Raw genomic sequence first — 20,305 nt, 5'->3', positions numbered from 1 at the left:
TGACAGTTATGCAGCCCGAACGATTGACCCAAAACATCCAAACGATTTTGTTACTTCAATCACATCCTCCGCACTTACAGCTCGTAAGGAAAAAGAACCTCCCTGCAAATAAATGTTTCTGCTTGATATACTTCTTGACCATATATTCAGCACATAAATTACTCAAATAGTTACGCGACTTCAATGTTGTGTGACTTGTCATGCCTGAGCATTTCTTTACCCTGGACCAGATTATCAAATCTCGATCTACTCGATGACGACCATTTAATGGTGGAGCCCCCCCAAGCTTATCCTCGTGATAAACCCGGTGCCAAGCATATAGTGACAGAAGACAAGCACTGTTTAGCTTCGCTTCGAGCAAGCTAACTGCCAATTCTCCACCGGTTCAACTGCAAACGGCCTCAACTGGCGTAGGTAATTCGATATAAAGTTCAATTCGCAAAGAGAGCTTCTGTAATAGGATATGTAATACAAGCAGCTATTCGTCTCCCAACAATCGAGTTGTTGTCTCCGTCGGCCGAAAGAACAAATTAAGCCGGACCCGAGCTGGTCACAATGATCGCATTTCTACGTCAAGACGTGTCACCACTCCTTTCATACCTCGGTTCCTGATAAAAAGGAAAATTCGAGGCGCTAAGGCACTGTATCATGGGGCACACAAACGGGTATCCCAATATCCGAAGCTAGGAGTTCGTAAGTTCGGATAAAAATTGCCATGTAAAAAGGAGGTATTACGACCTATCACTTGATCAATGCAAGAGAGACTGGTGTGATCTGTGACGCTTTCATAGGTAAGCCTGAATGTCTTTGGCAGCCGTAGAATCGCTTCAAGGCAAGGTTAAGCACTACATTCATCTCCAGCTACGCGTCCTCGTCGCGTTCCAAAGCATCGGTATCAGGTTCTCTAAGTATCCACCGTGCCCCAGTTCAGGCTTCAGCTTTGTGAGGCTGGCGAAGTAGGCGAGGTTACATACAGATCACCGAATCCTTCTGTATTCTCAAGCTTGTTTCTCAGCTCGACCCAAATAAACCAGGGCACGCCCCTGCTTCTGGGTCGAAACAAAAGATCTCGGTCAATTCTCCATCAAAGTATGAACCAATTGGCACCTGCGCTTTTCAATCTCCCGTAGTTGATCAGCCGTTGTATAGCTACATCGGGAGATTGCCCCTCGTCTACTCGATATTGACGGATGGATTACCGAAAATGCTCTAGTAAAATCAATAGTTTGCCCATTCTTCCAACCAATAGTAGGTAGCACGATTGATCGAAGACTTTGATCTGGATTGTATTGCATGGAGCACGATCTCTAACAACTTGAAATGGATTGTGTTACTACGTCAGACACCATCATGACCTTTTTGCGGTAGGGTTGAGAGAATGGAGAATAATGGGTACCGTAATCATGCTGAGATATCTATATAATGGACACCGACAGTCTGTTCTAGCAGTCAGATCAGCATTGAGAAGAGTACGGGTTTTCGAATAAGCTTTCCCATCTCATTGCCACCATGCGCTTCTCCCTCTTCGCCGCAGCGCTTTGCGCACCCTCAGCCTTATCCTTCCCCTGGCTAGCACCTGAGGGAATGGATGCTCTTATGAACCACCCCGAGGCACGTGCAGAGATCGACCGTCGGTTGAAAGAACACCAAGCTGGACAAGTTCAACAAGAGAAGCGACATGAGCCCCGACAACTCAAGACTGGACTGGTTGGTGGCGTTGTGTCTCTGCTAGGAGGTACTGTCGAGGCCGTCTTAGACAACGTTGTTGGACTCATCCCTACCAACAAGGCTGTCAAGGGCTTGCAAAAGTTCCCCGAGAAGTCACATCCTTTCAAGGCCCCGGGAAAGACTGACCAGAGAGGCCCTTGCCCTGGTCTCAACACGTTGGCTAATCATGGATGTAAGTGATGGACATATGACAAGGAGGAACTGTTCTGACAAGCCGCAGATATTCCGCGAAACGGTATCGCCACGATTGGTCAGATTCAAGCTGGCACGGCAAAGGTCTTTAACATGGGCGCTGACCTGTCCGCTCTTCTCGCTGTCGGCGGTGATGTTGATGGCGGCGATATTCTTTCTCAAAAGATGAGCATCGGTGGACCCGACAACCGAGTTGGCCTTCTTAATGGTGCCTTGAACAAGATCTTTGGCAAGCCATCTGGCATTGCTGGCCATGGTAAGTGTATGTTCCTTACACAAGAGCAACAATTACTAACAGTAACTCAGGCAAGTTCAACGAAGGCGACGCATCTGCCACCCGAGAGGACTTCTATCTCAACGGCGACAACATCTCCTTCCAACCTAAGCTCTTCAAGCAGCTTCACCAGCAGGCTCTAGCCAAGGGTGACGGTACCTACAACGTCGATGCGGTCAAGGAACATTTTAAGAATAGATACCGAGACTCCAAGGCAGCCAACAAGCAGTTTTACTTCAATGCCCCCAGTGCCTTTGTGGTGATGGGCGCATACTACTTTGTGCCCGGGTTCTTCTCCAATGGTACTATTGGAGCTGGTGGTATCGCCAACGAAGCTTCCATCACTTCATTTTACGGTGCTAAGCCAGCCTCGACTAAGAAGGATGCGTGGAAGAACAAGGATCTTGACTATACTCACGTTCCTGAACGTATCCCTGAGCAAGGCTGGTATCGCCGTGCTACACCCATGACCCTCGTCGAGGCCGTTGGAGGAATTCTCGACGTCTACCTCTACGCTCAGCCAGCGTTGGGAGGATCTGGTGCTGATGGAAGCTGGGTAGTTGGCCCACTTGATCTTCCCAAGGATCCTCAGGGCTTGAGCTGTTTCATATACAACGCCATCTATGCCAACTTCCCTGCTGAGCTTTTCAACTCTGTCAAGCTTCTTCAATCCGTCCTCAATGGCCTTTCCGAGACACTGGTGCCTGGATATAAGGCTTTGGGCTGCAAGGTAGATTTCCCTGACGCCAAGGGCTCTTCTGCGAGCAAGAAATTTGCTGCTTATGAGAAGAAATATGTTGGTCCTGCTAAGACCAAGGCTGTGGGTAGTGGGTGGTATGAGAAGTAATATGTTTCTGGAATAATTAGACCTTGACTATAATTTGATGTATATTGGGCAACTACTCGGGGTCTGCTAGTGACACATCTGGTGATAAAGATGCCCGCAATGCGTACTTAATAAAACAACACTTTTGATCACACGAACTGTCATTTGACAGTTATCTTTTATGATGAACCTTATCCTAGTATATTGGGCAACTATCTTTTAAGACCACGTAAAGCTTGTGGAGCTTGCGCTAGACTGCACACCATCTGCTTTATAGCGTAATACTTCTGCTTAACCAGATATTAGCAGAGCAGCTTGTATGTACGGAAGAGGCTTGTTATAGGTAAGACAGCTGATACTTCAGTCTATAGTAAATTATGTGTGATCAGCGGTATCCTGCATCCTATAGTTAACCGATTGGATATATTAAGAAGAAGGTGTGTTCCCACAAGCGTTACGTGGTCTAAAGAGATCATTTCGCCACGTTGTTCTCAACCCTCCCCCTCCAATCAAAAGCCCCGGAATTATCCTCCGTCCTCGGACTTCTCCCGCCAGCAAGTCCAGGACAGTGATTGGCTTATTTACTGCACACATACTGTAATGATGCATATGACGAACCGGAATTTTCTCTCCTCCCTTGAGGTGGCCATAAACAAACCCTCAACAATACTCAATATTGCCACTCGAGGATGGACTCGAAATACAAACCCATTCTGCCCCATCCTGGGGAATCAACCAAGAATGTTCCTGCTATTAACATCAATGTTCAAGAGACTGATAGCAAGAAAAGACGCCGGTCCGGGCAGCATATCGCGTGTAATCGATGCCGTACCAAAAAGATTAGTGTTGGTGCAACCCTCAAGACGTTAGGCCTGGCTTTATCTGATTGTTAGCGCAGTGCAATGGCGTGAAGCCGACTTGCAAGCATTGCGAAAGGGCGGAGGTCCAATGTGAATACAGAAATTCCCGGAGCTCTCATAATCTAGAAGAGGAAGAGACGTTCAATCGTCTTCGAGATAGTGAAAGGAATCAGCAGGTTCAAGCCGAGGTCATCAACCTGCTACGATTGTTGCCTCTAGATAAAGCAACACGGATGCTTCAACAGCTTCGGGATAATCCAGATCTGCCAACTGCTATTTCCTCAGTGCAACGGAGCACTAGTTTGGCAATGCGCCCCTCAGACCTTCACCTTGCTCGGGCCGTGGCTCCGCCAACAGGGTCTGCGGCTGAATTCGAACTTACTGCGCAATTCACTACAGCCTATCCAAGGTTGCCACCACCGCCGGATATACAAGTATTGAGAGGGCTGCTGAGACAGAATGAAAATAGCAATATCACAGCGCTCAGCAAAGTCCCGGAGCTTCTACCGTCTACGACACAAAGCTCGAGCCAAACTCCCACATCTTTAGCGTCTGAGCAATATTGCGACAGCCGTCTGGAAAGCCTCAATATTGGCTATTGGAGCAAAGTGCCTGTGTCGGATGAAGTGGCCGCGTCGTTGATCTCCTTTTACATTGAAACAGACCACAATATTTTGGGGCTGTTTGACGCTGATCTGTTCCTTCAGGACCTTGTTGAGTGTCGCCAAAGGTTCTGCTCGCCCTTTCTTGTCAGTGCGATGTTAGCTTATGCATGCGTGAGTATTTATCAAATCGCTATTATGGGATATGTATGCTAAGGACAGTAGCAAAGTTACACAGCCATCGAGCCTCAAACAAACGAAATACGCCTTGCTGCTTTCGGAGAAGCCGAGATGCTCTGGCAAGGAGAGCGATCTGAGATGTCGCTCATTTCTCTGGCGGCCATGGGCCTCTTTAGTGCCGCCTGCCTCAATGAGGGTAAAGATGTGCTTGGTCAAGAGCTGGCCGCTGCAATACGCCGCGGAGCTGAAGACCTAGGTCTTTGCGGCGACTCTGCCGATGATACAAACTCGAACAAGCTTTGTCTAGACTCGTCAGAGTGGGTGAGGGCAACCTCGCAAATTGCCTGGGGGGTATACAGCATGCTAACGTATGTGATCTCAAGCGGAAGCCGGACCTGCCCTGACTGTTTTGCCCGACTCTAGGATACATGTTATTTTTTACCGTCTCAAGCCGATAAGATTCCCTCCAAGATTCCCTCTCCCGGGGCAGCGTCGGACTGCCTTTTCTAATCTTTGTCGACTTTGGACAATCACTCAAGAGGTCTTGAGTGTATACACATACTCCAACAGCACGCCAATTTTAGAGCGTGTACCACTGGCCTTTGCTGAAGCTAAGTACCAGAAGCTTTTGGTTTGGTCCAGTACCCTTGAAAGCGAAATGAAGCGTACCGAAGGCTGTAAATCTGATGTGATGATATTCCAGTGAGTTACTGCGCCCTTGCTCTGCCAGCCGCCTCTGACCTTGAGATAGTATCATGTTCCATGTTGTAGCAACCATCATATTGCGCCCTTTCATCACAGCCCCCCGATCGGTGAAATTCGTTTCTCTGACTTCAGCGGACAGTCATCCCAAAGCAGTGTACACCGCCTCGGTAAACCAGCTGAAAGACCTCGTATTCATCTACCGCGCAAGATACACCGAAGCTGACTTTACATCATTTTTCAACACTGGTCTTTTCACACTGAGCTTGGCTTTGCTCGAGGACATCAAAGATCCTTCCTGGCAGCATTACTTCTATCTCTGTCTACGTTGCTGGCAGGACCTATATATCTGTTATCCGATCTTTCGCGATGTGGCCAAAGCATTCTTGTCTATGGCTATGGAGAAGAGTGCTATTTCAGCACAGGAAGCGCAGAGACTTCTGCGGGGCATTGAGCAGAGCGGGGAGCATCACGCGGCGGCCGCAGAAGCTTTTACGAGTTTCCTCTTCGATCCTGGATCCAACAGGGCTAGTGAGGCGCAGGTGCATTCCATGGCGGATAGATTTGAAGAGATGGTCGTGTTTGACGAACTGATCAACACAGACTCTGCTTTGGCCTCATAGGATAACCTATGATGGCCGAGATTGGATATTGAAGAGGCTCAAGAATTATGCTATAACCTCTTGGAATACTGTGCGATTGCTGTGATTATGACTTTGATGTGAAGTTATTTACTTCGCATGTTCGATTAAGACAAACCAGCTTCGATGGTGCAACGGTTGAGCGGCGGTGGCTATCGTGCGAGCTAGAACCAATTTGTCACTTTCCAAATCCTTCGTCGCAGCATAAGCACTGTTTCCGGTTAGGCAAAAGTATGCTTATTGGCCTTTCAATGCTGACAGACGTCACCCTGCAAGCCGTCCTAACTCCGGGACCTGTCAGCATTCAGCCTTCAAGCACTGACCCTGATACAGCAGCTGAAAATAATACGGAAAAACGTCATCCTGCACATACCTGTTTGTCAAATGATCCGACGGAAGCTCCGTATACTCCGACAGTCCGTGGAAGTGATTCGCTTGCTAATAGGGGCTTTTCGCAACTAAACTCTCACGATTCTTTTGCGGAGACATTCTCTATACGAGTATACGAAATGCCAACCGATAGTTCATCAAAGATTGTTGGTGTGAGACGAAGAGCATGTGTTAATTGCACGTCGGTCAAGTCCAAATGTCTTCCCCTCTCAGCTGACGAGTGTCAGCGTTGCAATCGCCTTGGCAAGCGATGCACGTATCTCAATGTCGTTGAGAAGCGAAAGAGCCCCTCAAGCGCATCGTATGTCCTAGAACAGTATCAAGTGGATAACCTAAGAGACTAATCTAGTTGCTAGCCGTACGAGGGTGTTGGAACAGCGGCTGAATAGAGTCCTGTCCATGCTCACTGAGAGAGCCAAGGGGACTCCACTAAGCGGATTCATCACACAGCTATCTTCTGCCGACATTGACATAGATCTGCTTGGGACGGACCAGCTTCCTGGGTTCTCACTGCCTCGCAGCTTCGCTCCACGTCAGGCGTTAGATGTGATTGACCATGGACTCCTGACTCTTGATGAGGCTAAGGGACTTCTGAACAACTACCGAACCAAAGCTGTTCCTCACTTTCCTTTCGTCCCGATCTCAGATGATACTACAGTCGAAGCTTTGAGAACTACCAGACCATTTCTTTTCATGTGCATCATGGCAGCCATGAAGGTTGACAATTGCACAATTCAGCGACAGATAGGCGAGGAAGTCAAGATGCAAGCCCACCAGAGGGTACTAATGCAATCTGAGAGCAGCTTGGAGCTGCTCCAAGGAGTTCTGGTTTATATCGCTTGGTATCAATATTTTTTCAGCTACGAGAAGCAACAGATTGTTCAACTTGCACAGCTTTGTGTGTCACTAGTTCACAACCTGGGTCTTGACCAGAATCCGAACAACACTAGACGCAAAGTGGACCTCGGGCCTGACGAGACAGCGCCTGGTCGAAAGGCAGCTCGTTCTACAGATCACCTACGGGCTCTTCTTGGAACATACTGTACTGCCAGTTGGTAAGTTACCTCAGCCAAAACGCGACAGTGAATGCTAATCGTCAGGGTTTCTACCAAGTTTCGAACACGCTGTGCTATACCTTATACTGGGTATATCAAGCAAAGCTGGGAGCTTCTTGGCGCGAGAGAAGAGTATCCAAGTGATATTCTCATCGCCCATCTCGTTCGTATAAACGAGCTAAGCCGTCGGATCTGTGATACCTTTGGGTACGACGATTTAGAAAACACAGGAATCAAGGGAGAGTTTGTCAGTTCGATGGCTTTGCAGACACTAAGCAACGAGTCAACGTTACTCAAATCGTCTATTCCACCAGCTATCCAGAATGACTGTCAGTCAAAACATTACTCTTCCTTTAACCAGAACAATCACTAACAATAGCATAGTCGCGATCAAAGTCGAACTGTACTTGCTTGATACATTGATAGGCGAGGTTTCACTCCATGATGACTTTTGGGACCACTCGGGAATGGCCAACTCTTTGGCAACGAGCAACCCTTCTTTGTCTACAAGCACCCGACTTTCGATTTTGTTCAACTTACTGCGCAGCTGTAAGGCTTTAAACAATGCCGTGATAGACTGTCCAGACGAAGATCTCTGGTACATCACGTTCTACACCACCGCCAAAGTCTGCAGGACGCTTTCATGTCTATCAAATGCTGGTAAGATCTGGCCAGAGATATTTCGAGACGTAGGACTTGCTCTGAACAGTATGAACTTCTCGTACCCTGGAACTTCTCTCTACGACGCCAGTACTATAGAAAGGGCAGCCGATCTAGAAGGTGAAGCGAAGCGCTTGCGAGCCAAGTTCAAGAACCTCTCGCCACTTGTGCAGAATACTGGCGATGAGGCCGATATCATGTTTGGGTTTTCGGACATGATTTGGGCGGTGTTTATTGCTTATGACCAGACACGTGGACTTGACCAAGGCCCTCTCAATTTCGCTCTTGATGCGGCGTGTTCAACATCGGAAATAGGTAGTTCTGGAGGATACTTGTCGAGCACGGGTTCAGGCAATGCCACGGATGCGGTGTTGGATTTGGAAGGAATTGATGATTCGACTTGGGAGGAGTTGCTCGCTGGAATGACTACTACAGCTGAACGCGAGCCTGTGTTACTTTGAATATCAATAATTATGTTCATAGTTCTTTGCAATTTTGAATGAGGAAAGATTGTCCAAATTAGAATTGCGCCTCAGTTTACAAGACGTACTGGTGAGAAATCCATGCAATGCAGCTCGACGTCATACCTATGTACCTGAAGTCCAGAATGATTCCTTGGATACAAAAATTGCATTCGAATGATTGGTCAGCTCGGTGTTGTAATTGGTAGTCGGAAATTCCGTCCGTGGCGAGGCCAGCCAAATTTGGTCGTCTCTGCCAAGAAATCTGCCCTGGGAACATAGATATAAATCGGTCCCCAGGAACTATCGTCTAAGGTCAATTCAATTTTCTCAATCTCCTTCGTCGAGAAAAGACTTCTAGAAACTCCTTTAAATAACCTCACGTCGAACGTATTCCATCATGCCTCCCCCAAAAGGAACCCCTAACCCTCTCGAAGGCCCAGGTCAGCAGTGCTTCTATCTGATTACTCCCACACAACGGCTAACTGTTAGAAGGCGACTATGATGTTACCTCTGAGGTCCACTCGGACACCTATCCCGCCATTGACCCAACCAATTTCAACTTCAAAGGCAAAGCCATTCTCGTCACAGGAGCATCTCGAGGCTTTGGCCGAGCCATGTGTGTCTCCTTCGCAAAGGCTGGAGCTTCTCGCTTCGTAGTTGCCTCACGATCAGACATGTCAACCACCGCTGAAGCCATCAAAGCTGCAGCGAAAGAGGCAGGACGACCGGAACCTGAGGTATTGACCATCAAAACTGATGTCGGAGTTCCAGAAAGTGTCGATGCTTTGGCGAAAGAGATTGATGAGAAGTTCGGGTCTTTGGACGTTGTGATTAACAATGCAGCATTCATGAAATTGGCTTCTATTGCCGAGTCCGATCCTGCTGACTGGCTGACCACTCTCACGGCAAACATCTTTGGACCTTATCTCGTTGCACGGGCTCTGGCACCTCTGCTTCTAAAGTCTGAGACGAGGACCATCATCAACATTGCTAGCGTTGGTGCTCATCTTATTTCACCCGGTATCAGCGCATATCAAATCTCCAAGCTGGCGATCGTGAGACTGACCGAGTTCATCGCGGCCGAATATGGAGACCAGGGAATCGTGTCTTTCTGTGTTCATCCCGGCAATGCTCCATCAGAAATGTCTGGTGGTATTGAGGGTATCCCTGAGCCATTGAGACCAGGTTTGTCCTCCCTGCTCGACTTTCCTATTACTATTGGCTAACAAATACTTTAGCATTCGTTGATACTCCCGAGCTGACTGGAAACTCCCTGGTGTACTTGGCATCAGAAAGACGACCGTGGTTGGCTGGAAGGTATATCAACTTGACTTGGGATATGCCAGAGTTGATGTCGAAGGAGCAGGAGATTATCAAAGATGACAAGCTGAAAGTCCGTCTTGCATTTTAGTCGCGATAGCTATGGAGTTTTTAGTTGTTAAAATTTAGGTCGTCTGCTATAGATTTTCAACATGGTTTATGTGAATAGGTATCTCAAGGTGGTTACGCATATTCTGTGAAGCCAATGACTATTGTATTCATGTAGGAAAAGGTGGGATAGTTGAAATCATCTCGAATCGAAGCCAAGCTAGTAGTTTGATAAGGTTCAAAAACATGGTGAACATGGGAAGTATTCGGTGGTGATAAAGTAAATATTAGGTATAGTCTATCTGAGTGACGTGACAATGAACGGCGCGCCTATTCTATGGGATATCATAATACATCAAGCTTGGTCGTTAAGTATATCATTTTCTTTTCCTACTCTTGCTTTCCTTCCTCAGAAGCTTGAGGCTTGGATTGATCCAAACATCTCTTCTGGACACTGAAGAAAGCAGTAACATGTCCAACAACCCACCAGGCAAACAAGATAGGTAGACCAATGTGCAGAGAGTTGCCGCATCCAGACCAGACTTGGATGAGAACGATCCATAGGGAGTGAGCAGGGAAAATGTATCCAATACGGTAAAAGCCAGCGGTAAGCTCAAAGGGGTAGACGACAGAAGCGACATTGACCATGAACCATGTGAGAAGGAAGAAAGGTGTGAGAGGCATTGGTACAAAACTGCCGATGACAGTCTCGAGAACCAGGAAGTTGACGTCCATGAACAGCCAGAATGTCAACCACGTCAGGGCCCATTGACTACCGCTGACACCCCAATCCTCACGGAAAGCCCAGATGTAGCCGGTGACGACGACGGCGAAAAGCATGGAGAAGATCTTGCCGTTGATGAAGCGCATGGCCCAGACATCGCGGACGCGCATCTTCTTGTGGAGGCCGAACTTGTCGTAGATGCCGTTCATGGCTAGGACGTAGAAGAACTGTCCGAGAATAGCCATGACGATGTTGATGGTGTTGTACAGGGTTCGGGAGCCTTGGTTGGTTGGGCGGATGACATCGGGTGTGCTGGTGATAGGGTTGAGATAGGCCTCGACAGCGGCTGGGTCGCTGGTGTTGACATTGCGAAGAGCAGAGCGGCCTTCCTGGGTCTGGTAATAACCACCACGAGCAGCGCCGATAATGGCCTGGAAATTGGGGATTAAATAACCAGATGCGACAGTGGGATATCTAGCGGCATTGTAGACGTAGGTAATGCTGTCGGCAGGGTTGAAGTCCTCAGCAGCAGAGCCACCTTCATAAGCAGCGGCCAGACGGTCGGAAGCACCCTTGTTGATATACAGGGCGCCCCAGTAATCAGCCTTGCAGACACTCTTCTTGACATCTGAAGTCTCGGGGTATTCATCGGCGGAGTGGAACTCGAGAGATGGGAAAGACTTGTCCTCCAACATCTTGTAAGCGTTGGCGACGGACTCGCCAACAGCACCACCATCGTAATCGACAACAAGAATCTTAAGGGCAGATACTCGATCGTTCGTTCGAAAGGATGAACCGAAAAGGTATGAAAGGTCGGCAAGGAAGATGACGAGAATAGCCACCATGACTCCAGTTAGGATCTTGATGACAAGTCCTCTCTTGACTTTCATCTCTTGTGAGTTGATGCCTTGTCGCTCATTGTCATTCATAGTGGGCTCATCGTGTAATGTGGGAGCAGGGGATGAAGACTGGTTTTCTATATCGTTGGTCGCCATTGTGATCGCTGGGGACTAAAGGGATGATGTGCAAAAAGCTAATTGGGAATAAGCTTGTATCAAATTGCAGGGACCAGCGAAGTATTTATTTTAATGGGGAGTATGGAACCACCACAAAAGATAAATTGTTAGTTTGTTTGTAGAATTAATTATGCCGAGATTGCAGGCAGTATAAATAAAAAAGATCCATCATGGTGCGATTTCAATCAAGCCTGGACATTTTTCGCATGTGTCGGTCATGTTTGCATGTCCGAAGAGCGAGCTAAAAAAGTCCACGGCGATGAAACAGCCCACAGTGACCCAGTTTACTGCACTCTTCCAGTAAGCTTACAGGGGTTCAGGGTCTCGAGCGAAGAGCGTTCGCGACGCGACGGCGGAAAATGCAAGCTTAAACACCGAAGATGGCGCTAAAATCCGGGTAGATAAAGAATCGTGAATCAGCACGGAAGTTTTAGGAGAGCGGTCTTTTGCAAGCTTCCGCTGACTAACTCTCAGCCATCCAATAGAATTCCTCAGTCAATAGAAAAGAGCGTCGATAAGATAAGCCTTGCAAAAGACCGATCGGTGTCCGCACAACGTTTTCACCGAGATGATCCTTTTTATCTTCGCTTACATGATCACCTCAGATCATTGACGTCAATGAAGCACATCTTTGTTCTGTTTCACCATCCATCAAAGCATCCGAATCCGACAATCGCAGATATTCCCTTCTCACTGGCTTAGCAATCGCAGCCTGGTTCGTAATCGACATCTTTTGCACTGCAGTGGTGACTTCATTCCGCTGGTTCAGAATGTGTGTCGCACGACTCACAACGGTGAAGACACATATTCATTGTAATTGTGCAACGTTTGGGCTGGCAACTCGAGCCTGATTTGAGTGCGCGACGTCATGAATGATGAACCTCCCAAGATGTCGCTGGCTGTTTGTCCTTATTAATACAGCCTATTTGTTGCTCATGCCCTCGTGTGACTGGATTCTCAGAAGACAAACTACCTTCAGCGACAGGAATACCAAACCTCGTGGCATCATAACCCTTCAGACTCCAAGTATCGTGTGTAACTGGCGTCAAAGGTTAAGAAGTTTACCAGCAGGTTAGTAAATGTCGCACGCCATGCGTAGAAAGACGCAAACCGTTGGTGTTGGCATTCTGGGCAAATTTGATACCCTGTATACATAGATGATACTGTTGTTACTAAAATGACATTCCAATCGTCTAGCCACAAAATTCCAAATTGATCATTAACTTTCCATATAATATTGCTCGTTCTTGTTTGTATAGAAAATGGCCGATCATGGATTTCATGCACTGTCGTCATTCATGATGATTATTATAGAGATTGGTATAGCTCATGACCTGAGTGCTCCTGCGACAAGACTAGGTGGGGGGTTTATGACAAATGGCGTGAACGATTATCGCAAATAATCTGACAAGCTTCCAACATTGCTCAAATAATAAGTTCATAGCTGCTGCACCTCGCATACATGATATCTAGGGGAAGACACGATTTCTGTTTGATGCGTAGATATGAAATAGTTATCACCCACAACACGTGCTCATGCGACTCTAGGCGGCAAGACTAGCTTTTGCGCTGAGGGCGGTCTCAGCTTCGTATTTTGGCATGTTAGTAGATTTGGGAAATGAAAGGGGACCGCCATCTATCTCGGGACGAAGAAATACGACGGCGCTTGGCTGAGGCTACCGACAGGGAAAGGAGGTTAAGGTATTGGCTACACGAGGCGGGGAACAGGAACACAGGCACAGTATACTGTTTAAGAAGTGGCTGGATTACAGTGATTAATCGCACAAGAGTGGTTGGTAAGAGGTAGAAAAGCCCAAATCGTTCAAGTGCCCGGAAATGGTTGTACAGCCAAGACCAGGCTTGACGAGACTCAGAGTTAGGTGTTGGTCAACGCCATATCCGGTAGTGTTAAACATGATCCCCGAGACAACGTGGGTCATGAGCCAACAACATGGATTTAGCAACGGATGAGGCACCAGCGGAGAACACTTAGGGAAAAGAGGAAGGCGCCTCGTGTTCGTTGGTGATAGCAGAGGAAGCTAAAGCGGATGAGGCGTGGGTGGCGTTGCATTGTTCTGTTGGACGTTAAGTCCCAAATACTTCTGATTGGAAGATTCTGAAACATCATCTGCAGTTTTTAAATATTTGGTGATTCCAGAGAGCTTCCAGATGCATACCATCTGCAGAGAACAATATGAAACAACCAACAACGGAAGCTAGGTCCCTCCCCGCGAGTGAATCATGCATGTTTTGCTCTCTGCATATCTTACCAGGGGCCTTTCCTATTCTTCGTTGTCTTACTCTCCACCAACACACAGCCTATTCCGGGGCAGGAGCAAGGGTAGAACTTCCAATAGGCTGCAGCGTCAGTGATTCACTATCATTCCTCCTTCCTCACTTCTCCAAGCAGCAGCCAAGGCACAGGAAAAAGTATTTAGGGTAGTCTTCTTCCTTCTCAACCACCCACTCTTCACTTCTCATCCTTCACACTTGACATCATTCTTTACCCATCGCCTATACTAGTCGTCTTTCAACATGCGGTTCAGCATTGCCATCGCGGCCTTGGTCCCCTTGGCCTTCGCCAAGACATCCTACAAAAACTGGAAGGCGTACTCCATCGACACTGCTGGCTCTACCCACGATGATGTCGTGAAGGCCCTGAGCGGAATCAATCACATTCCGATCGGCGAGCATCACGATGCTATTGAAGTTGCGGTGGACCCAAAAAGCCTGGGCAAGTTTGAAGGTCTTGACTTGAACGTCAAGCTTTTCATCAACGACATGGACGAAGAGTTTGCCAAGGAGGGAAGCTTCGAGGAATTTAGCGGTCAGTAACCCTTATTTGCTGACAATTACCACAAGCTAACACCCCATAGCTGCTCGCACTCATGGAAGTAAGAAGGTTGCGTACCCCGACCAGTCCTACTTCAAGTCCTACCACAGCTTCGAACAGCACACCCAGTTCCTCAATGACTTGCAGAAATCGTTCCCTAAGAACTCTGAGGTTTTCACCACCGGCAAGAGTGTTGAAGGCCGAGAGATCAAGGGTATCCACCTCTGGGGCAAGCGCGGCAAGGCCAAGAACCCTGCCATCATCTGGCATGGGAATGTCCACGCTCGTGAGTGGATTAGCAGCATGGTAAGCGATACATACTCTCCAGTAAGTAAATTAATAAGCTCTAACCTTTGTTATAGACAGTCGAGTACCTGGCTTGGAAGCTGGTTCAAGGTTACGGGAACAAGGAAAAGCTCGTTCGATCCATCGTCGACAGTCATGACTTCTATATCATCCCAATCGTCAACCCCGACGGTGAGTTTACCACGTTGCAATGCAGAAGCCACAAAGCATGCACTAACATTTGTGGTCTAGGTTTCGTCTACAGCATCAAGTCCGATAGGCTTTGGCGCAAAAATCGCTCCAAGGATGACAAGAAATGTGTGGGCACCGACATGAACCGCAACTGGCCCTACAAGTGGGATATTCCTGGCGGTTCTTCCACAAACCCTTGCGATGAAACCTACCGAGGTCGCAAGCCTGGCGACACTCCCGAAATCAAGGCTCTCACAAGCCACGCCCTGGCCGTCACGAAGAAGACAGGAATCCGTTCCTACATCGACTGGCATTCATACAGCCAACTCATCCTCCTGCCTTATGGCTACACCTGCGACCTCAACGCGACAAACACCAACTACCAGATGAAACTGGCAGGAGAAGTTGCTGATGCAATTGAAGATAACTCGGGAAGCGACTTTCTTTATGGCCCAACTTGCCAGACTATCTATCAGACTTCGGGTGGAAGCAGCGATTGGGTTTTCGATGTTGCCAAGGCTGAACTCGCCTGGGGAATTGAGCTTCGACCTGGTAGGTTGACGGGCGACGGATTCGTGCTCCCGCCCAAGCAGATCATCAAGTCGGGTGAGGAGATTTGGGCTGGTATGTCGGCTTTGTTCAAGGACCTTGTGAAGAAGGACAAACCCAAGTACGGACACTAACGGATGTTAAGATGGGAACTGGAAAGTACTTTTTGGTGAAGGACCCCAGAATGACTTCTGCTAGGGTCGTGCATTGACGTTGATCAATGCACAAGGGTCAATGCTTGGGGTCTCCCAGTGTGAGACTCAGTAGATAGATAACAATCAAAGCAATCTGCTTACATCGGAAGTTCATCGTCCCTATTGCAATACAAACTATATAAGTTATAGTTTGTGCTTTGTCAGCAAGCAAATCGGTGAGATGGCCGAGTTGGTTATGGCGCCAGGTTAAGGTTAACCTTAACACCAATTTCCTGGTGGAGCAATCCTCCTGGGTTCGAGTCCCAGTCTCATCAAGCATTTCCTTTTTGCATTTTTGTCCAATCGCACAGCTGACCCAATTGCCAGTAGCTACCATTTGGAGCCCCTGCATTTTTGCGACCGTCTAGGCTTTTTACGTCGGGTTGGAGGCAGGCCTTTTCTGGAGATGTCACCGGAACCTGGTCAATTGGGGCTGCCAAAAATCCCTCTGTCCGAACGCTTTACTCGGATTACCACACGAACAACTGTGCATGAAGGTTTCCAGTACGTAGGACGAAGGTATTACAGAAGGTTTACGCGCTCAGGATAATGAAGGTTAAGGTTTTCCTCATCAAAGTTACGTTTTCGAAGCATCGGAGGCTGGTGCTGTGCCAAGCCAGTCAGCCACCTGAATTCTCAGCTCTCAGGTCAATCTGACAAGTTACGCCCACGACTCAACCCCTGCAAGGTCTGCTGGCGGGCATACCGTAGCTGAAAGAGAAGTGCGCCCACTAATATTGGGTGAGCATGCAGCTATCGATATTGCTGATGTTGTGTTGTTGAGCCATCATGCTATCGCATCCCGAGTCATCATGTGCCCAGCCGATTCAGTCCAAGTAGCGGTACTCGACTGTGGAGAATAAAAGTCAATGTCTGACTCATCAAGTCCAAAACAAGCAAGCGGGAGTGAGACGCGACGGTCCTCCCGGTCGTCATTTCGGGGACCCTCACAGCTAAATGACAAGCCGTGTCAGATTGACATCCAGTACGAATACCTGCGACCCTGACAACGAGATTGGCTATGCACCTCTCAGGGCCTCATTTGCCGACATTCGTGCATTAGTTTGCACTACCCTGGCAGTGATGGGTGAAACATTGTGCTCGCTTCGGACGACCCGTCTTTGACCGCCCGAGTGATGGCGGAGATCACTGCAGATCTCAGCAGACACGACAAACAAACAGTCCGGAGTAAGATCTTGAGTCGTACATGGGCTATTTATTATATAAAGCAGTGGTTCGTCCATCAATTTTTCTAAGCAACAACTGATCTTCGTGACTCTTTACCTACTACCGCTGCCAAGATGCTTCCTTCATTCCTCCTCTCGTCGTTGCTGTGCTTTTCCACCGTCTCAGCTCTACCAAACCCAATCGTGGCAGAGCGAGCGGCATGTGACTGCACTGGCACACGCGACGGCGGTTCGAACTCCAAGGAGTACATCTGCCGTGATGCTCGACTCGGTCCCACCAAGCTTCCCAAGAAATTACCTTTGAGCACTTTCGTTGAGAGCTATAACCGATTTGGCGGTTTGACGCCGGCTCAGTTTCTATTGACATGGACCGATGAGAAGGGATCCTACAGATACCCTCCTCAAAATGTATGCCAGTAGTTTTCCGTCTATGAATTATACTGACTTTACTCAGGGTTTCCAACTTGATGCTGAAGGCAATGCCATCAACGGAAGCATGGTCCTTCCTGTCGGAACACTTGTAGACCGGTTTGGAAGTGAATACGGTCAGTTTTGCGTTACCAGGATTTGACCCAGACATTCTAACTCGATGATAGGATCCTTTATCTCTGCAGCTGCCGCTCCCTACTCACAGCGGGCCCTTCCTCCATCAAACCTGGCTACGAACCCTGATACTCCCGATTTTCCCTACAACTACCACGTATATCGTGTCATCAAGCCGCTGCCTGTTGTAGGAGGTCCCATTGCCCCTTGGTTTGGTCAGCCTGGTCTCGGAGCACAGTTCTTTACCGGAGAGTTGGGTAATGTCAAGTTCCTGATTCAGCAGAGCTACTTGCAGGCGGAGGACCCGCAGGCTCTTGTCCACAAGTCTGATGGTTGCGCATAATTCAAAGCTCTCATGTATAATGTTTTATGGTCTGCTGTTAGAAGGAATGCTATTTAGTTTATGTCAATTTATGTGGCTTTGTACTGTCAATATATCTATAAGAGAGGCTTGTCCTCCATTACATATTATCGCCAAATTTACTATTGCTTCTAGATAATACATCGTGTCTCTAAATCACCTATCGACATCTTTTTGTGCGGTTGATGCTGTTGAACTTTAGCAGCCTACAATATATCCATCCAGGTAGGTAACAGAAGAATTATACTCTAAGGCTTCAGGTACTAAAATAAAGTAACCTAAAGGCTAGTCTGAGATGGCATAATGTCACGAAAATATTTTATCTCTTATGCTCTTGACGGCTAATTCCTCAGACGCCCTAACGCCAATTTTCATTGCGTGGAATCGGCTTCGAATTCTTCGTGCAGTAATAAACTTGAGATTGACTAGAGGGGCAAAATAAAATTCTTAGATCTTGCCATCTCCATAACGCAACCTCCGAGCAGCAAATAGTAACCAAGGATCTTTATCTCCGCAGCATCAATCGTCCTCGGCCACTAACCCCATGGAGCGATACAGTCCACTATATGGGGCGATAATGCTAATTATGAGACACTAGCGACGTTTAAACAGCGATCTACCTATCATTGCAGGCACACAAACGGTTACACGGCATTTCTATTGCAACATGAAAGAATAAAATCCCTCGCCTTCTGAGAAAGTTCAGCCTCTGACTCTGACATCTCAATTTCTCTTCCCTACAAACAACTTGGAGAAAATGGCCTCACAATCAGATCCAGCAACGACGGGGCCCAAGGACCTGCATGATGAACCCGTCAAGAAGGATGTTAGTGCAGGTATTGTAGTGCCTGCACTTGCAGAAGGCGAAATGCCTGAGACTTCAAAATGGGAGATTTGGAGTTGGTATGCTTATTACATAGGTGCCAATGGACTCGCCCTGTTCAACTTTGGGCCGACTGCCTTTCAGAACCTACTCTCTCAGGCAGCGCCGAAAGACACCGGTCTCTTGGCTTTCGCCGGCCGTGAACGAGACATCAACAGTATTGTTCTACTCGCAAACGGCATATCTTTCGCTCTACAAGCCGTCTTATTTCTCATCATTGGAGCGTACGCAGATTTCGGTACCGGGCGACGATGGATTTTACTGGTTTGGTCAATCGTGGCGTACGGAATTGGCTTCGGCTGGCTGGGCGTCCATGACCCGAGCAAATGGCAGACAGCGACCGGCTTGTACATCGTGGGTCTGATCGCCTACCAGATGACTCTCACGTACTGGACTGCGGCATTTCCCTCGCTTGCTCGAAACACACCGCAACTGAAAGACGCTGCTCTTCAGTTTGAGTCAGGCGAAATCACGCAGCAGGAGATGGACCGAAAGGATGAAATGGAGAGAAGCAGGCTCAGCAACGTCGCATTCTACATTCAATCCGTCGGCGAAGTCGTCATTCTGGCCATGATCGTAGGTGTCATGTTCAGCGTCAAGGTCGACAAGAGTCCCGAGAATAACAACTGGGGACTTTCCGTGCTGGTTGCTTTTGCCACAGCCTGTTGGCTCGTCCTCTCGATCCCTTGGTTTATCCTCGAAAAGAAGCGCCCCGGCATGAAGGTCCCGGATCATTTGAACATCGTTACGGTCGGTTTCTGGCAACTTTGGGAGGCTCTCACGCAGATCTGGCACTTGAAGCAGAGCCTGATATACCTTGTCGGGTACTTCCTTCTTGGAGATTCACTGAACACCACGGTGACAGTCATTGGAACGCTACAAAATCAGGTTGTCAGCTATGAGACGCTCACTTTGACTTATCTTCTCATCGTCGGAATTGTTGCTCAAGCCGTCGGAATCGGCGCCTTTTGGCTCATCCAGAAGAAGTTCAACCTCAGCGTCAAAGCCATGTTCAATGCCGTTATGGTTTTCATCATCCTTCTGGACGGCTGGGGCATGATCGGTAACTGGACCGATAAGTTCGGTTTCAAGAACGTCTGGGAGATCTGGCTGTATCAAGCCTTCTACGGCCTCTTCGTCTGTCCGTGGTACAGTTACTCTCAAATCATGATTAGTTCCGTCACGCCCAGAGGTCACGAATTCCTCTTCTTCTCCCTGTTCAACATCATTGGCAAATCGTCAAGTTTCATTGGACCTTTTATCAGCAGTGCTATTATCGATGCTACTCCCGGGGGTACAAACAACAGCGCTCCTTTCTACTTCTTGTTTGCTCTGAGCTTGGTCAGCGCGATCGGTATATGGTCTTTCCTCGACTTGGAGAAGAGTGCGAGGGAACAGGAGGCTTTTATTATTGAGGAGAAGATCCGAATGGGGGAAGAATCGGATCGCAGCAATATCGCATAGAAGTTATTCTTGACCTATTATATAGTCCTAATATTAAGGATATGATGCAAACCTCGCCTCCGATCATAGCTTGAAGCAGCACTACGCGGTCGAAATTTCTGCTGATACTATAACAAGCCCAATTGGAAGATT

General features: G+C 48.0%; 8 protein-coding genes and 1 non-coding gene across 9 annotated transcripts; 8 read left to right on the top strand and 1 right to left on the bottom strand.

Moving 5' to 3' along the window:
- Positions 1-1,509: 1,509 nt before the first annotated feature.
- B0J16DRAFT_404342 (uncharacterized protein) lies at positions 1,510-3,041 on the top strand (the record flags this gene model as incomplete). Its single annotated transcript, XM_046132793.1, has 3 exons — positions 1,510-1,900; positions 1,949-2,176; positions 2,227-3,041. 3 exons carry the CDS (start codon positions 1,510-1,512, stop codon positions 3,039-3,041), a joined length of 1,434 nt encoding a protein of 477 aa, XP_045978936.1.
- A 919-nt stretch (positions 3,042-3,960) lies between these two features.
- Positions 3,961-6,079, top strand: B0J16DRAFT_404338 (uncharacterized protein; the record flags this gene model as incomplete). The annotated part of the gene is made up of 4 exons (XM_046132792.1): positions 3,961-4,656; positions 4,708-5,030; positions 5,086-5,364; positions 5,414-6,079. Coding segments are annotated over 4 exons (1,872 nt in total), but the record flags the coding sequence as incomplete, so codon positions are not given.
- A 224-nt stretch (positions 6,080-6,303) lies between these two features.
- B0J16DRAFT_348851 (uncharacterized protein) lies at positions 6,304-8,626 on the top strand. Its single transcript, XM_046128803.1, has 4 exons — positions 6,304-6,696; positions 6,752-7,450; positions 7,496-7,779; positions 7,835-8,626. The coding sequence occupies exons 1-4, from the start codon at positions 6,515-6,517 to the stop codon at positions 8,569-8,571; spliced, it is 1,902 nt and encodes a 633-aa protein (XP_045978934.1). The 5' UTR covers positions 6,304-6,514; the 3' UTR covers positions 8,572-8,626.
- A 264-nt stretch (positions 8,627-8,890) lies between these two features.
- On the top strand, positions 8,891-10,153 carry B0J16DRAFT_375411 (uncharacterized protein). The gene is made up of 3 exons (XM_046130688.1): positions 8,891-9,014; positions 9,067-9,759; positions 9,813-10,153. The coding sequence occupies exons 1-3, from the start codon at positions 8,972-8,974 to the stop codon at positions 9,983-9,985; spliced, it is 909 nt and encodes a 302-aa protein (XP_045978933.1). The 5' UTR covers positions 8,891-8,971; the 3' UTR covers positions 9,986-10,153.
- Positions 10,154-10,222: 69 nt separating this feature from the next.
- Positions 10,223-11,885, bottom strand: B0J16DRAFT_348849 (uncharacterized protein). Its single transcript, XM_046128802.1, has one exon. The coding sequence runs from the start codon at positions 11,659-11,661 to the stop codon at positions 10,333-10,335; it is 1,329 nt and encodes a 442-aa protein (XP_045978932.1). The 5' UTR covers positions 11,662-11,885; the 3' UTR covers positions 10,223-10,332.
- A 2,332-nt stretch (positions 11,886-14,217) lies between these two features.
- B0J16DRAFT_404330 (uncharacterized protein) lies at positions 14,218-15,824 on the top strand (the record flags this gene model as incomplete). Its single annotated transcript, XM_046132791.1, has 4 exons — positions 14,218-14,509; positions 14,559-14,821; positions 14,878-14,992; positions 15,053-15,824. 4 exons carry the CDS (start codon positions 14,218-14,220, stop codon positions 15,673-15,675), a joined length of 1,293 nt encoding a protein of 430 aa, XP_045978931.1. The 3' UTR covers positions 15,676-15,824.
- An 86-nt stretch (positions 15,825-15,910) lies between these two features.
- B0J16DRAFT_t302 lies at positions 15,911-16,010 on the top strand. Its single transcript has one exon. It is a non-coding gene; the product is annotated as a tRNA-Leu (tRNA).
- Positions 16,011-16,948: 938 nt separating this feature from the next.
- Positions 16,949-17,943, top strand: B0J16DRAFT_183274 (uncharacterized protein). The gene is made up of 3 exons (XM_046122667.1): positions 16,949-17,330; positions 17,377-17,467; positions 17,519-17,943. Exons 1-3 carry the CDS (start codon positions 17,037-17,039, stop codon positions 17,806-17,808), a joined length of 675 nt encoding a protein of 224 aa, XP_045978930.1. The 5' UTR covers positions 16,949-17,036; the 3' UTR covers positions 17,809-17,943.
- A 600-nt stretch (positions 17,944-18,543) lies between these two features.
- On the top strand, positions 18,544-20,262 carry B0J16DRAFT_348846 (autophagy-related protein 22-like protein). Its single transcript, XM_046128801.1, has one exon. The coding sequence runs from the start codon at positions 18,584-18,586 to the stop codon at positions 20,171-20,173; it is 1,590 nt and encodes a 529-aa protein (XP_045978929.1). The 5' UTR covers positions 18,544-18,583; the 3' UTR covers positions 20,174-20,262.
- Positions 20,263-20,305: the final 43 nt, after the last annotated feature.

Source organism: Fusarium flagelliforme (genome assembly GCF_020744385.1).
Source record: "Fusarium flagelliforme strain FIESC 12 MPI-CAGE-AA-0113 chromosome Unknown B0J16scaffold_7, whole genome shotgun sequence".
In the NCBI taxonomy this organism is placed as follows: domain Eukaryota; kingdom Fungi; phylum Ascomycota; class Sordariomycetes; order Hypocreales; family Nectriaceae; genus Fusarium; species Fusarium flagelliforme.
Note: the sequence above shows the minus strand (reverse complement) of the source record. Positions and strands in the feature narration are given on the sequence as shown.